This window comes from Trachypithecus francoisi, unplaced genomic scaffold (genome assembly GCF_009764315.1).
Source record: "Trachypithecus francoisi isolate TF-2019V2 unplaced genomic scaffold, Tfra_2.0 Lachesis_group11, whole genome shotgun sequence".
Lineage (NCBI taxonomy): Eukaryota > Metazoa > Chordata > Mammalia > Primates > Cercopithecidae > Trachypithecus > Trachypithecus francoisi.
This window is the reverse complement of record NW_022681456.1, coordinates 39,998,712-40,016,496: the sequence shown is the minus strand read 5'-3', so window position 1 is coordinate 40,016,496 and position 17,785 is coordinate 39,998,712. Positions and strand designations below refer to the sequence as shown.

General features: G+C 40.5%; 1 protein-coding gene across 1 annotated transcript in view; it reads right to left on the bottom strand.

The window, feature by feature from the left end:
* Positions 1–6,602: 6,602 nt before the first annotated feature.
* Positions 6,603–17,785, bottom strand: part of UBE2N (ubiquitin conjugating enzyme E2 N) — a 35,188-nt gene continuing 24,005 nt past the window's right edge. The window contains exons 2-4 of the mRNA XM_033221080.1: positions 9,314–9,560; positions 8,999–9,139; positions 6,603–8,321 (exon numbers count right to left, since the gene is read on the bottom strand). Of these exons, the coding sequence (XP_033076971.1) occupies positions 8,281–8,321; positions 8,999–9,139; positions 9,314–9,560 (429 nt within the window). The 3' untranslated portion in view covers positions 6,603–8,280. The remainder of the gene's footprint in view (positions 8,322–8,998; positions 9,140–9,313; positions 9,561–17,785) is intronic.

The following is a 17,785-nucleotide window of genomic DNA, read 5'->3' as shown; positions in this document are numbered from 1 at the left end:
TCATGGCTTTTTGAAAAAAAAAAAAAACACACACACACACACACATGAACTCAGATTTGCAAACCAGCTTTCTGAAACTTTGGGTAAGGTGCATGCTTTTAACTTGGAAATGTATAAACGTTTACCCAGTGGAAACGTGTACCTTTCAGGGCATAGTGCATTATGTGCTCACCATGGGTGGTTTCAACTTTGGTCAAATATTCCCCCTCCAAGTGGAAGCCTGTCGGGAATTCCACAGTAACACCTTCACTGTTCTCCCATTGATGATCATATACATGATCTCTTCCTAGTGGTACATTTGTATGATCCTTCCTAGTGGAATTACTGGTTTAAAAGGAATTGCTTACCACTAAGATATCAGTATTCTCCTGATGGATATTCTCCATCTTAATGTTGCCAGTCTAATAGTAGAGTATGTGGTTGCTTTATTGCTGTTCTTCCCACCCCCATGGAGTTGTGTCATTCTTTTAATGAATATGAGCTCTTGACTTACTCTAGAATTCTAATACATTACAGATACTTTCTGCACTACTATCACTTTTATTATTGCAGTTCCATTTAAAAGCATAAGTGGCTAAGGCACTCCCTACCCCCACCGGCATTACATTTCTTAAAACTGCTATCCAAGACCAACTGTAGAATCTTCATGTAAAAGTCTTGTTCAAGTGTCATTTATTTTTTATTAGGGTTTTAATAGTTGGAGGGGATGAGAAACTAGGCCCTTTGCAATGTTGTCTTCACTTTGGAGGATAAGAATTCTCTACAGGACTCTTTACCTTTTTTTTTGGTAGAGATGGGGTCTGGCTATGTTGCCCAGGCTGGTCTCAAACTCCCAGGCTTAGGTAGTCCTCCAGCCTCAGCCCTCTCAAAAGTGCTAGGACAGGCCGGGCGCGATGGCTCAAGCCTGTAATTCCAGCACTTTGGGAGGCCGAGACGGGCGGATCACGAGGTCAGGAGATCGAGACCATCCTGGCTAATACGCTGAAACCCCGTCTCTACTAAAAATACAAAAACTAGCCGGGCGAGGTGGCTGGCGCCTGTAGTCCCAGCTACTCGGGAGGCTGAGGCAGGAGAATGGCGTAAACCCGGGAGGCGGAGCTTGCAGTGAGCTGAGATCTGGCCACTGCACTCCAGTCTGGGCGACAGAGCGAGACTCCGTCTCAAAAAAAAAAAAAAAAAAAAAAAAAAAAGGTGCTAGGATAATTGACATGAGCCACCTCATCTGGCCTGCAAGTCTTTTAAAGCATTTGCTGTTCGATAACAAGCATCTTTATGCCTAGTATTTGTGATAAGAGCAAAAAACAAGTTTCTGATCTCAAGTTTATATTCTAGTGGAGTAGAGATAAGTGATTTACCTTGGTGTGGTTTTGTTTTGTTGTTTTGTTTTTTTGAGACAGTCTCGCACTGTCGCCCAGGCTGTGGCACAGTCTCGGCTCACTGCAACCTCCACCTCCTGGGTTCAAGCGATTCTCCTGCCTCAGCCTCCCTAGTAGCTGGGATTACAGGTGCTTGCCACCACGCTGGGCTAATTTTTTTGTATTTTTAGTAGAGACGAGGTTTCACCTTGTTGGCCAGGATGGTCTCAAACTCCTGACCTTGTGATCCGCCTGCCTCAGCCTCCCAAAGTGCTGGGATTATGGGCATGAGCCACCATGCCCGGCTTATCTTGGTGTTTGTACATCCTTTAGTATTTTTCAAGGTTTTACAGCTTTTTATATGTAGGCTTGTATAATCTTCAAAAACAATACAGTTTTATTTGTAGATGTGATTTCTTCCACGAAATGCGTAACATTTTATGGAGCTGTAGGACAAAAGTCAGGATGAAAAGTAATCTATCTCTGGTGCTACTTTAATACCTTCCTGACTGGTGCCACTGGCTAAATTCGAGCAGTAAGATGAGAGGGCCATTAAGGCCTATCTTGGCAAGACATTATAGCAAAGACCTAAACACTCGAAAGGTTCAATGTCTTTTAGCCAGGGAACTATTCTTTAATTCTTCCACCTTGATATGATTTCAACAAATTATGATACCTGATATTATTATTAATGCATTTTTGTAACATTTGACAAACATCTCCCAATATGTAGACTGCCACTCTCCTGATGCTAATCAGTATCAGACAATGAAAGTAAATTTTTCTACGTTTCTCGGCTTTTACTCAAATTCATTCCTTAAGTTAGTAAAATACTTTCATTTGGCCATCATTATCAACCTTAAGAAACATGCCTATTGACTAAGTAAATATACTAGGAATTCAACCTATCTACAGGAATGTGGACAAAGACTTACATACCAAGACAAGGCACCAGAGTGGAAAGCCATGGAAATAAAATGCTCAGCAGCAAAGGGATTGTAATGGTTACTTTCCATGTAGTGGAATATTATAGTCATTAGAAATGACATTCGGGTAAGGATCTGAGTGTGGAAACTGATACACCCTGTCGGAGAGCTACTGAGTAGTAGTTATCACAGCTGCATACATACCCTTTCACCCAACAGTTCCACTTCTGGGAATCTAGTCAACAAATGCACAAGTTGCACAACCAAACTGGTCAGATATGTGTGTTGTTGGACTTATGAAACTGGTACCAATGTAATATTCAAATGGCATTAAGTCATGGCAATCTATTTAATGGATACTTCGTGGTTACCAAAGAGCTATGTGCTGCCACAAGGAGAATCCTTTCAATAGTGATTGAAAAAGGCAGAACACCAGACAGAACTACCTGTTTTATGCACGCATTTGCATACACTGAAAAAGCTTAGTCACTTAAAATGAGGTTGTACAGATTTTAGATTTTGTTTTTAAAGGCCTATATGGTTTAAAAAATGTTTTGGGAAATAGACATGAGCAGTGAGTAATCGGTGCCAGAAAAGCAGGGCAGAGAACTACAACCTACAGGCCAAACCCAACCCCACTGCCTATTTGTATGGCCTTCAAGTTAACATTTTATAAAAAATGTTTTAGGTGTTTAAAAAAAAAAAAGCTATGCCCATTTGTTTACAAATCGTCTATGGGTTCTTTCTCACTACAATGGCAGAATTCAGTAGTTGAGACAGACCTGTGGCCCACAAAGGCCAAAATATTTACTGTTTTAGAAGAAAACAACATGAATTGCAAGAACTTGGCCCTACTTGGTTGCTCAGTCCTAATGCATCCTGCTAAAACCTAAGGGAAACAGGGCCAAGTTCAATCTAGTGCAACCAACCTATCACATCTAAGCTGCTTTTGCCAGATCTGATATCTACTCCTGAACTTAAGCCAGAAGACTTTGTAAACTTACTAGGTTATAATAAAACTTAAGCACTATCGATATTTACTAATAGATCATGGAACTATGTCAAAAGCAGTCATATGGTGAGATGGATCAGGAGTCTTAAAAAAAAAGGAAATATGCTATTACTAGTTGGTAACATGGGGTTAAATCTTTTCTAATTGCTAAAACATTGTGTCCCCATAGATAAGGTGATTGGCAGAAAGAAAAAGTTCCTTAATGATCACTATAAAATGCTCTGCTACAAGGAACTTTAAACGTTCAGGTAGTTATTATATGTTTCTACAATCCACAAACTGAAAAAAATCATGATCAATTCAGTAGTAGAGGCACAGCTTGGTATCAAGTCTACGTTCATACACTTAGGAGTGCCACCCAACAGGGCCATACAAGATACATGAAATGAGATCAGCTCAAGGGTGACAAAGATGAAACTGGGAGAGGGCTGGGGAGACCCGAACTCTTAATATTCAGTTCCACACTTAACAGGAAAAATTTTAGTCCAGCTCCCAGCATGGCAGCTAATGGCAAGTTACCCAGTTAGTACCATAAAGCCAACTCTTGGAATAGACCTAATTTCCATGATAAAATGGAGACTAGTGCAGTGGTGAGTGTATAGTTAAGAAAACAAACAACATATTACCAGTCCAGGTGGTAGATTACAGATTTTTATTATTTACACTTCTCTCAAATTATTACATTCAGCATGTTTTGCTTTTTATGTTATTTAAAATATAAACCTTCATATAATTCCCTAAGATGGATGGCATACCAAGTAGCTAAATGAAATATCATCCCAGCCCAAAAGTACTTATTCGAATATTACATTTTTCTTATATAAAGCAATAATTTAGGTACCCTATTATAGTATTTTCTTTTTTTGGCCAGCTTTTCTAGATAAGGTGGTATTGCTACTGCAACTAACAAAAAAGATGTGGCGGGGCCGGGTGCGGTAGCTCACGCCTGTAATCCCAGCACTTTGGGAGGCCAAGGGGGGCAGATCATGATGTCAGGAGATGGAGACCATCCTGGCTCAACATGGTGAAACCCCACCTCTACTGAAAAATACAAAAAATTAGCCGGGCGTGGTGGCAGGTGTCTGTAGTCCCAGGTACTCGGGAGGCTGAGGCAGGAGAATCGCTTGAATGCAGGAGGCAGAGGCTGCAGTGAGCCGAGATTGTGCCACTGCACTCCAGCCTAAACTACAGAGCGAGACTGTCTCAAAAAAAAAAAAAAAAAAAAAGTGGCTAGAGCAGCCAAAAAAAGGTTCCTGAATCATTTAACAGAAAAATAAAGCCTATTCCTATCATTTCCATGATCCCATTTAGCTCCACTTAGGTCACTGTGTTTATGTCTTATAGGATAGATTTCCTTCCCCATTCTCCACAAAACCACCATAGCACCTGTCACTTTTATCTACTGGTTTGTATTTAATCTTATTTGTAAGTGCTTCTTTGAAATTGTTTTACAAGTACATTCTTGGTGTAGAGTAAGGTTCTATACACAGTCGGCACTCCATATCCATGGGTCCACTTCCATGGATTCAAACAACTAGATAGAAAATATTCCAAAAAACGTTGTCTGTAGTCAACATGTATATTTTTGTCATTACTCCTTAAACAATAGTGTAACTATTTACATAGCACTTACATTATAATAGGTATTATAAGTAACCTAAATATTAAAGTATGCGGGAGGATTTGTGTACATTGTATGCAAATACTGCATCATTTTATTCCAGAGACTTGAGCATCTGTGGATTTGGATATCCAAGGGAAGTCCTAGAAACAGTTCCAGACAAATACCAAGAGATGACTTTACTTTAGACCTAATATCTTGCTAGACAGCCTTTGAGAGGACTAAGGGTAACTAGAGCACAAGCAAATCACAGCAAAGTAGACTACAACAAATCAAGAAAGTCAAAAAACATAAAGCTCCTATCAACACCTCAAGATTTTAGAAAAGCCTCTTAACAGGCAATTTTAAATAGAGACTGGGTCCCGCTATGTTACCCAGGCTGGTCACAAACTCCTGGACTCAAGTGATCCTTCTGCCTCAGCCTCCTAAAGTGCTGGGGATCACAGGTGTGAGCCACTGTGCCTGGCCTAGGCAGTCGATTTTCAGGAAGCTGCTTATTAATGTTGATTCTTTTCTTCTCTCCCAGAACTTTGCAGATGCTGCTGTTCTGTTCCCTCTGCCTGGAGATGTTCCTCTGGCCTGAATCCAAAAGTCTGTCCAAGTCACTTCCCTTTTCCACGACAGAGTTACAACTATTTGTCTGTCCCCCTTCCCCATTAGAGTAAAAGGTCCCAAAGGAAAGCTCCATGCCATTAACTCACCACCTAATGATCCCCAACAACTAGTGGGCAAACATGAAACACTTTTGTTGAATAATGTTTCCTTTAGCCCAGGGATTACAAAGTCAAAGGCTTACAAGGGGGAAGGACTAGCAGGTGTGCTTGGAGGAGACTCTAGCCAACTGGAGAGTAGCTGGTAAGAAGACATGACATGATCTTACGGTGTTTGCTACTCAGATCCTCTCAGTTAAGTCCCATGCACGAAGGTGGGTCAGGTTTACTGTTGCCAGATCTTCAGCTCATTCGAAAGTTACCAGAATCCTGCATTTTCATGTAAATCTCCCAATTTTTAAAAATGTCAGCATCAAATTCAGAATGTTTTAACCAGCCACACTGTGTGGGCCAGGGAAAACAGGCCCAAAGGCCAGGTGAAGCTGCAGTTTTCAACTGCTGCCTTGGCCTCTCCCAGAGCCCCTTAAGTCCTAAGGCGGCTCAGTGAACATACTGGCAGTTGTTTCATCCCACTGGTTGAGAAAGAAAGTCTTATCAAAGCAATGTGGATTCTTAACAAAACTGCAAAGGAAAAAAATGTGATACCATGAAATTAGAAATTCACGGCATTTGAAATGAAAATGACTTATTTCTGTACTTCTGTAACTCACAAATTTAGCAGACATCATTTAGCCATATTTTTGTACTGCAACAGATTTAAATCTGGAATTTCATGGTTTGTAAATCACTACGTGATACTAGCTATAACCATGAGCGATACTACAGGCAGTAAATGTTGATCTCTATTTCGTTTCTTGAAGTTTTGTGTGGTTCATTTTTAAAGTGAGATTCAGTTTCCTTAGCTATAGTCAAATGCACCCTTTAAACAACCCAAGAACTGTTATGACGACTGCTTATTATTTCAAATTTTACAATATTAGGGTTGTTAACAATTTTAGTCTGCATTAAGCTAACATTTGTTACCAAGCAATGCATTTATTTGGAAGGATACCAGTTACCAGTCATCAAAAGCTTTTGTATGTTGAAAATGTAATTTTAATAGTTAATTCTTCATCTTACATAAGAGCACAATAAAATACACCACAATCTGAAGAAACTCCAGAATTACGAGAAAAAGAGTGAAGAAAATTCAGATGGGCTACAATATCCATTACCTTAAACTGCAAGAGACAAGGTTCCAACCCAAAGGTTAACACATTTATGTATTTATGACTGGCTACATTTATGACTTAAAAATTACAAGAATCAGGAATTAGATATGGAGAGAAGTGGGAAAGAACAGTTTTGTGAAGGGAGGAATTCTGTCAATAAAGAAGAAAAATTACTGAATTCCAAATTAAAGAATAAAAGGAGCTCCCATAGCAAATACTAGAGGGATGAAAGCAAGAATCATTGAGGACTTGCTACTCTCAAAGGAATAAACCTGTCTGATGACACGCAAGCTGGATGCTTGAGATCTGCTCATCAGGTTTATAAGGAAGACTCACAAATGCCTCAGCAAATCCCAAATGATTATCAGATCAGTGTTTCTTAATAACACACGAGAGGTTACAGATGAAATTTTCAGACAAGAACCAAGAAAAACGTCATAACCCAAATTTTAGGCAAAAATGTGGCACAACTGTGAAAGTCCTACATGTCAGTCACAACTGCTATCTTTGCTGTGACTTTCCTGTACAGTAATTTTTAAACAATGTGGCAAGACACCAATGATCGTCTAATCAGACAACACAAACACATTTATTTCAAATTCCTAGGAGGTTAAAAAAAGGTCAGATACTGATGCTTTATGCATGCTCAGGGCCAGTTTATAAATACTCCATTCAGTACTATCTTAACACAAATCCGTATCAGTGAAAAGAAACTGGCGAAATCCACCTCTTGCCATTCAATTTGTCAGATGGTGAAGACCAAGACAGAAGGTTCCACAGTTTTAATTTTAAAATACGATTGTCACATTGGGAAAATGAAATAAACACAGTAAAATAAACTGTACAAAGGCAAAGTAGAATAACAAAAAATATTTTACTAAAACATAAGATTTACAGAAGTTTCCAGACAAGCCATACAAAATGGTCACAAGCTTTTTTTGAAGGGGGGAATCTATACTTGACAGCAATGTTATTAGTGAGGGCTGTGATGTTTGTTTAATGTTCCCATTTTGGTTCAAACAATCAAGCTTGTCCATCTACAGCGTCTAAATAAAGTTAGACTTGGCTAGAGAGCATATTCTAAAGACCTGGTTAGCTGCTTTTAACCAATGCAATTAGATCACCAAAAAAAGGGGGAAAGGAGCCCATAAAATTAAAAATAAAACTACCTCCCCCCTCAAAAAAAATAAAATAAAATAAAGAAAAACACCCACACCCCTGCAGCTAACCTGACAACTACCTTCATTCACAGTGCTTTATACTTAAACCAGGATGGGGGAAATGAATAAAAGCAGGGAGGGGCCACTGCTTTTAAACGTTTCACAACAATCCAGATGATACTTCTAGCCTCTGTTCATGCTTTATGACAGTGAATCAGGACAAGACATAGATTTGCTAATGTGCATTTAATCACCAAAGGACTGAAGATGTCTGGGCTTTTTTATTCTGTAATGTTTCTAAGACTGTGTCCATTAAATGCAAACAAAAAGGAGGAAGTCTTGGCAGAACAGGAGAAGTGATGCACACTTGATGATCGGATCAATTTAAATATTATTCATGGCATATAGCCTAGTCCATGCTCTAGCTGTAGACAGAAACAAACGCACGATTATTATTTTACTTAGTTCAATATGTTACTTTCCAAACTATAAATGGCAAACAAACACTATTAAGTTAATTATGGAAATGTCATGCTGTAATCTCTTAAAACATGCCTTTTTCTATAAATTGGATCAGGGCTGAAAGATTCTGTATACATCCAATTACCAAAACACTACAATAAAATTCAGAAGTTCTAGAAAATTCAAGAGGATGAACCAAGTTGTCCATTTCTGGATACACAATTCTCCCCACTAATTTTCTTAAAATCTGTAGCAGAAGCTTCTTGACTCCAAATTCTCTAGCCATAAACAGCTGAATACTTTCATCAAATGGGTTACAAAAACAGTTCAAAAGTTTTCCAGTGTTCTTTACATATAACTAGATAAATGGTACGCACTCATTATTTGTTACACCAGGTGTAGTTACAAGAGACTCCAAGATCTCCCAATTACAGGTTGTCTTTAAATTTGGGGGGTTCCCATAGCAGGCCATTTTGTTGTAAGAGGTATTTACATACTATAAGCAGGATCTCACTCATTACAATATTTTTTTTTTTCTATTTCTTTTCCTTGCCAAGAGAAACTTTAGAGAAGTTTAAGTGGCAATACAAATTTGTTTGTAAAAGTGGAAGTGGTGTGAAGGAGAATAAATATTAGATACCTGTTTCTATGGCTTGGGCTTCGTTGGTCTTCCACTGCTCCGCTACATCATTTGCTAATGGATCATCTGGATTGGGAGCACTTAACAAGGCCTGGATCGATAGCAGAACTGTGCGGATCTGCAGTGCTGGGGACCACTTATCTATGAAGGCAACAGGCCCAGTATGATGAAGCATGAAAAAACAGGCCCAGAACTGCTTCACTTCCCTCCCGCAGACCTCTCTGGTCTTTGTATATTTACATTCTAAACATGGAATGCTTAAGAGAAAAAGGAGAAAGCTTAATAATAGCATATGCTGATAAAGATAACACTTACCTTTCAAAATATCTAAACATATTCTTCCCAACTTGTCTACATTAGGATGATAAATTTTGGTCATGAAACGTACTTTAGGGGCTGCCATTGGGTATTCTTCAGGAAGGAATAGTTCAAGTTTAAAAGTCCCTCCCTCAAAGGGGGAATCTTGAGGGCCAGCAATGACCACATGAAAATAACGGGCGTTGCTCTCATCTGGTTCTGCTTTGATGCCAGGAACTGGTTCTGCCAGCAAACGCTGGGTTTCCTACAACAGAAAAACAAACACATTTGTGAAACAAATGTCATTTTACTAGACACCAAAAGTAAAATTAGAACGTTCATCTCGCCAGGCGCGGTGGCTCAAGCCTGTAATCCCAGCACTTTGGGAGGCCGAGACGGGCGGATCACGAGGTCAGGAGATCGAGACTATCCTGGCTAACACGGTGAAACCCCGTCTCTACTAAAAAATACAAAAAACTAGCCGGGTGAGGTGGCGGGCACCTGTAGTCCCAGCTACTCCGGAGGCTGAGGCAGGAGAATGGCGTGAACCCGGGAGGCGGAGCTTGCAGTGAGCTGAGATCCGGCCACTGCACTCCAGCCCGGGTGACAGAGCGAGACTCCGTCTCAAAAAAGAAAGAAAGTTCATCTCTTGGAAATAGGCATAACAGAACATCTCCAATCTTCCAACAGGATTTATTTAGTTTATAAAATGCAAAATTCAAAAAAATTACCATTTAAATAATTACAACCAGCTGAATGCAACTGCAAGCAAATACCAATGATGCTGTCATACATTTTGGCTACAAATGTCTACAAATATGTTGATAATAAAATTAGGTTAATAAAACTGATATTTTACTCAAGTAAAATAAAGTAACATTAGGATTACATAGGTAAGGCAACTTGCTCTAAACTCAACCAAAACCAAGCTATTTAAATTTAAAAAGTAAAATTAGGTTTTTTTGGTGATGTTTTATTGTTTGTTTTTGAGACAGGGTCTCACTCTGTCACTCAGGCTGGAGTGCAGTGGCAAGATCTTGGCTCATTGCAGCCTCGACCTCCCTGGACCCAGGTGATCCTCCCAACTCGGCCTCTGGAATAGCTGGGATTACAGGTATGCACCACCACGCCCAGCTAATTTTTGTATTTTTAGTAGAGACGGTATCTCCCTGCTGGCCTCTTGGCCTCAAGTGATCTGCCCGCCTTGGCTTCCCAAAGTGCTGGGATTGCAGGTATAGGCCAACACACCCGGCCAAAAATTAGTGTTGTTTTTTTTTTTTTTTTTTTTGAGACGGAGTCTCGCTCTGTTGCCCAGGCGGGAGTGCAGTGGCCGGATCTCAGCTCACTGCAAGCTCCGCCTCCCGGGTTTACGCCATTCTCCTGCCTCAGCTTCCCGAGTAGCTGGGACTACAGGCGCCCGCTACCTCGCCTGGCTAGATTTTTGTATTTTTTTAGTGGAGACGGGGTTTCACTGTGTTAGCCAGGATGGTCTCGATCTCCTGACCTCGTGATCTGCCCGTCTCGGCCTCCCAAAGTGCTGGGATTACAGGCTTGAGCCACCGCGCCCGGCCAAAAATTAGTTTTTAAACCCACTGAAAACTTCCCCTCTGAAAAATGTAATGGACTAAAGAAAGGAGATAAGAGGCCCAGGTACCTGAACAGGACTAAAGAAATATATTTAACAATGCTGATTAGTCTAAAATTGACAATTAACTTCAGAGGAACCCTTAATACTCCCAACAAACATATCATTAGTTGTCTCTTTTATCATTCTCCCTCTCTCCTAAATAACTATATTATTCTGTCTCTTCTCTCCTCAAACCTCCAGCATCTCCATCCCCATCCTCACTTGTGGCTGATGTTCTGCTTCCTATTTCAGGACAAGTTAGATACTTCCATCAGTTCCCACTGTAGCATTTGGACATTTCCCTGCATCTGCACCTATACACTCTGGCTTTTCTCCTGTATAGATGAAATGCCACGTACTCTTAGCTAGGGCCAATCGGTCTTCTTGAGCACTAGATCTTACTTATCTCTGTTTGAAATGTTTGTTCCTCGGTGCCGTAAAGAAATAGCACTTGAACATAAATTTACTTAGTAAGGCCATTTTTACTTCCTGCAGAAAGGGTACACTCGCCAGGAATTTTGCGACGAGAGTACACTGAACAAAGGAGACAGGGTCATTTATAACCTGACGCGTCCACTCTACTGCTGTGTCCGGTTTCCAATGGCTCGAATGGGACCTCGCATTCTATATTTATCCTGATTGGCTAGCAACTTAGAACTTTTACAAGAAGTAAAGGTAGAGGGGAACACAGGAAGGAGGAAGTAACTTGTGGAATGCTGAGAAAGGTAAAAAGGAAGAGGAACAGGCTATGACCTACTGCTTGCTTGCAGCAGTATTAAGCATGCCAGGGCAAATATTTAGGCTAAATTGTGGGAGCTAAGAACATAAAGTATATTGATTTCTTTATTATGGTTAGCAGATATTTAAGAATGTTAGCACAGGTCTTTGAATAAATTTTGCTTCTAAGAGAAGTTACTATTTATTCCTAATTAGATGGGGAGGAAAGTCTTTGAAGAGGAACCTCTACTTTGCTTTTTTTTTTTTTTTTGAGACAGAGTCTCGCTCTTTAGCCCAGGTTGGAGTGCAGTGGCGGGATCTCGGCTCACTGCAAGCTCCGCCTCCTGGGTTCATGCCATTCTCCTGCCCCCGCCTCCTGAGTAGCTGGGACTACAGGCGCCCGCCACCGCGCTCAGCTAATTTTTTGTATTTTTAGTAGAGACGGGGTTTCACCATGTTAGCCAGGATGGTCTCGATCTCCTGACCTCGTGATCCGCCCGCCTCGGCCTCCCACAGTGCTGGGATTACAGGTGTGAGCCACCGTGCCCGGCCCTACTTTACTTTTTACACCTCCTTCTCAACTATTCAAGGACACTGAATAGCATCTCTTTCCTCTTCTGAATCATCAGTTCTCCCTTCTTTACTGGATCTTTCCCCAAACTACACAAACTTGCTGTTATGTTCCCATAAAAGGAGAAAACTAAACTTACCCCCACTCACCCAAACAGCTACTGCTACTGCCCCTTGCTTTGCTCCTCTTTGAAGAGATCTGTAATTGCTCGTCTCCAATTTCTCTCCTCATCTTCTGTCTTGAACACACCCTTCAATCAAGCTGTAGTTATCACTAACTTGTTTGTTAAGGTCACCAAAACTTGTTTGTTAAGGTCACCAATGATTTCCACAAGGTTAAATCAAATGTCCAGTGCTTAATCTTTATCTTACTTGACCTAAATGCAACATCTTATCCAGCTGGTCTCCTTCCTCTTTGCAAAGCTTTATCTAACTTCCTATCACCACATTCTCATGGCTGTCTTCCTCCTTGTCTGGCAGCAGCTTCCTTTAGTTTCCTTGTTGGTTTCCTCCTATCTCCCACCATGGCAACACTGAGGTGCACCTGGGGCTCTGTCCCAGGGCTTCCTCTCTGTTTATACATTTCCACAGTGATCTCATGTAATGCAATGAATTTAAACACTAAATAGACTCTATAAGCTGAAGCCTCCCCTAATTCATATCCAGCCCAGACCTCTCCCCTGATCGTGCCTCTTGCCTCTGTAACTCCCTGCTCGATATATGCTCTTCATTGTCTAATAAGCATCCCAAACTTAACATGATCTCCCTACCCACAACCTTTGCTCCTCCCATAAAGACTTCCCCATGTCAGTTATTGGCAAACCCATCTTTCCACATGATCCACCTTTTCCTTCATATGCCACACACATCTAGCCTGATTGGCAAAAAAAAATTTTTTTTTAAATACCTCAAATTCTACCCATGATAGGACTGTTTCTCATCCTTCCACTGCTACACCTCTGATCCAAGCAACCATCAGCTCTCACCTGGCATACTACAACACCCTCCTAACCTGTTCTTCCTGCTTCTGACCTCACTACCTCCCTCGCAGGTCTATTACCCACAGACCCTTTAAAAGTCATAGTCCTGAGCCGGTGCGGTGGCTCACACCTGTAATCCCAGCAATTTGGGAGACCGAGGCAGGTGGATCGCCTCAGGTCAGGAGTTCGAGACCAGTCTGATCAACATGGAGAAATCCTGTCTCTAATAAAAATAGACAATTAGCTAGGCATGGTGGCGCATGCCCATAATCCCAGCTACTCAGGAGGCTGAGGCAGGATAATCGCTTGAACCGGAAAGGCGGAGGTTGTAGTGAGCATAGATCATGTCATTGCACTCCAGCATGGGCAACAAGACCGAAACTCTGTCTCAAAAAAAAAAAAAAAAAAAAAAAAAGTCATAGTCCTTGTAATGGGCCCCCAAAAGAGGCTCTATATGATGCCCTCACTCCACCTACCTCTCTGACTCATCTTCAGCTATTCTCCCTCCATCCCCTACCTTCTCTGTTCCAAACAAAAATTAGCTTCCTTGTAGTTCTTTAACCTGCCAGGCATCCTCTCACCTCAAGGGCTTTGCACTTGCTCTTCTTCCCCAAAATATCCATATGGCTTGCTCCTTCAGCTCCTAAGATCTTCATGTTTTCTCAGTGAAGCCCTCATAACTGAAATTGCAAACCCCATTCCACCCTATCCCACCCTATCCTGCACACTCCCTATCCCCACTCCTCAGCTTTATCTCCACAGCACTACTAACAAATCTCATTTCTACTTATTTTGTTCAGAATTTAAGCTCCATGAGAGGACGGATTTGAGTCTGTTTTATGGACTGCTATATCCTCAGCATTTAGATCACTGCCTGGCACAATAGATAATTCAATTAATATTTACTGAATTCCGAATCTCTTTGATGTTATAAAGAGAGGAAAATAAACTATCAGAATTTCATCATTAACATCATTAAAGCAGGGTTATTTTCAAGGCAGGATGTGCACATTATGGAAGGAAAACAAAAGGAGCCACTCAAGTATAGGGAAAATAGTCTAATTTCTACTTATATTTATTTTTAACCAGAAAAATAATCATACTTAAATAAGCTTTTAGGTATGAAAAACAATAAATGAGAATATTTTATTTACACTGCCTTCACCTAAGAAAAATAATACATCTTAAACTGTTTCATTCCACAAGCTACAGGGCGTATGTTAAAAACAACAATAACAACAACAAACAACTTCTCTCTCAGCACAGTAATATACTGAAATAGTCATAAGATGTAAATACAAATCAAATGCTTCCCCAAAATGTGTTAATTAAACCCATGGCCATTTTAGGTAATGTCTCTGGTATTTTAAGACTAGTTTTTTGTTTTGATCATGGTAATATAAGAGCAAGTGAGAAACTGACACGTTCTTTAGGTTCAAACTAAAACATTTTTAGAGCATTAAAAAGCTCAAGAGGCAATAATGAAGCCTCTGACCTTGGGAAGTCTTTTAACATTGTGACCAGAACAAAAGAGGCTGGTCTTCATTTTTTAGGAAAAAGTTAAGATATTAGGGATGAACAGCAGGAGTAGAAGAATGAGAAAATAACTGGATGGTAAAATTCCTTGAATTCTGGGCTCTCCTCACCTCCATCCTTTAATTTTACCCCAGATCTTTATGTCTTTAGAAAGCCATAAAGTGGTTGACTGGAAAAAAAAGAAAGCCAGGGCCCAAGAGTCCCAATCCACTACTCACCAGTTACACAAAGTAGTAGCAGCTCTATATCTACTATAAAAAGCTACAGAAGGGCCTCCAAAAGCATATCCCAAAATAGCTTCAAAATCACTCTCAGTGCACAGTGGCAGAGATAGATATGGCATTTACTTTCTCATCTTCAGTTCACCCTCAAAATCAGATCTTCTTTGTCAAGAATGTACATATTAAGCACATCATGTGACCTGATCAAGCCTAGATTTAATCGGAACACATTCTAAAATAAGCTTTTGCATGTAGAAAACATTTTGAAATAGTTCTTATAATATATGCTGCTCTCAAGTTCTAATGGACTGACACAAAAACATGCCTAATTATTTCACTCAACTGTGTTGGTTTCCCTAACAAACTCACAGCATAAATTGTGGGAGGGAAAAAAGGAATAAAATCCAAACTAAATGAAACAAGTCTCAAATGGCAGCATCTGAAAAAGTCTCAACCACAGAAACTGATGTCAATTTTTTTCCTAAAAAGGCAAAAACCGGCTAGGAAATAAAATCTTTCCGGCCACTATTCAACACATGACTAACTAAAATACCTTCTGGTTTTACAATATTCTTTGGTGGAAAGACAGAGTACAGTATGATTTCTTTAAGTGAAGAAGTAAAGGGCTAAACTTCCTGCTGTTTCACTTAACTTTTTTTTTTTTTTGAGACAAGTCTCGCTCTGTTGCCCAGGCTGCAGTGCAGTGGCACGATCTCAGCTCACTGCAACCTCAGCCTCAGTTCAAGCGAGCAGGTCTGGCTAATTTTTGTATTTTTTTTTTTTTGAGGCGGAGTCTCGCTCTGTCGCCGGGACTGGAGTGCAGTGGTCGGATCTCAGCTCACTGCAAGCTCCGCCTCCCGGGTTTATGCCATTCTCCTGCCTCAGCCTCCTGAGTAGCTGGGACTACAGGCGCCCGCCACCTCGCCCGGCTCGTTTTTGTATTTTTAGTAGAGATGGGGTTTCACCGTGTTAGGCAGGATGGTCTCGATCTCCTGACCTCGTGATCCACCCATCTCGGCCTCCCAAAGTGCTGGGATTACAGGCTTGAGCCACCGCGCCCGGCCAGAGACGGGGTTGCCCAGGCAGGTCTCAAACTCCTGACTTAAAGTGATCTGCCCGCCTCGGCCTCCCAAAGTGCTGGGATTACAAGCATGAGCCACCACACCCAGCCTTATCTATCTTTTGCCATAAGTAATTTACATTGCAGGTGGGACGCCATGGTTCATGCCTTTAATCCCTGCACTTTGGGTGGCTGAGGCAGGCAGGGGAATGACTTGAGGCTAGGAGTTCCAGACCAGCCTGGGCAAGCATTAGTGAGACCCCATCGCTACAAAGATAAAAAAAAAAGAGTTGACAAATGAGATCACATAGGAAGGCCATAGTTGTTTACAGAAAAACAGAAAAACCCTTAAATGCATTTTGTGATTCTATTATGTTTAAAAGCAGTCCAAAGAGTGAATCCCAAATAGAAGTGAGTTTAGGGCCATGCATAACAGAAAGTACTGTAGACTATGTTCAGGAAATTAGTTACTAAAATAAGACAAGGAAGTTGGTAAAGGAGTAGGGTATGGATTTAAATGGCAACAAAATTAAGTCTAAAGGAAGGTATCTCATCTTATAGAATGCATACAATAGGTAATGCTAGAAATTTTTTTTTTTTTTTTTTTTTTATATGGAATCTTGCTCTGTTGCCCAGGCTGGAGTGCAATGGCGCATCTCAGCTCACTGTAAGCTCCGCCTCCCGGGTTCACGCCATTCTCCTGCCTCAGCCTCCCAAGTAGCTGGGACTACAGGCGCCTGCCACCATGCCCGGCTAATTTTTCTTGTATTTTTAGTAGAGACGGGGTTTCACCATGTTAGCCAGGATGGTCTCGATCTCCTGACCTCGTGATCCGCCAGCCTCGGCCTCCCAAAGTACTGGGATTACAGGCGTGAGCCACCACGCCCGGCCTACAAGTATTTTTAAAAGGAATCAAATATCTAATTATCAATAGATCTACTGGGACCTGAAGAGCAAAACCTAGACTCAAAACTACAGTAAATTATACTGTAGTTAGTAAATTATAACAATTGACATTCTGTCAACCAATCTCTATTAACCAGGACTCTTATTTTTAAGTTGAAAAATAATTTGTGCTCAGTACGAAGCAGTATCAGGTCTTAGATTTCTTCTCTAAGGCAATGATTACATTATATGCAGTAAAATTTTTGGATAATAAACAGTATTCTTAGAAAGAGTACTAATTTGTGTATGAGAAAAGTTGGTACAGTTAGTAACTATCTATATCCCAGTGCATCCTGTCTACAATGATTAGGTTTTTTAGAATATTCTCTGAAACACAAACTGCAATGTATGACCAGTAGTATCAACTGTATATCTTTTAGCTCATCTCAAACAAGAGCTGTCTGATAACTCAGTAACTGCCAATTTCATTACTGAAAAATAAGTGTTAAAAAACTGGGTGATGTCTCAATGTTACCTGCTCTGTAAACTCCAACCTGTCACTACATCTTTAAGTGACTCTAAAATATTAACAAATAGGGTTCTGGGCAAAGTTGTGTGTTACAGAAAAAAAATATATAATAAAGAAAAAACAAATTATGAAAAATGTATAAAATAAAACAAACAGGGCTCCTTTTTTGGGATCACTAATAAAGCAAGTCAATTCTTCATTACTTACACAACTGTAAATTACTTATGAAAATCTGCAAGTTCACCCTCTATATGCAAGTGGACATTTTTATTTATCACTTTTTTTCATAGAGATGGGTTTCTCTATGTTGCCCAGGCTAGTCTCGAAGTCCTGGCCTCAAGCAATCTTCCCACCTTGGCCTCCCA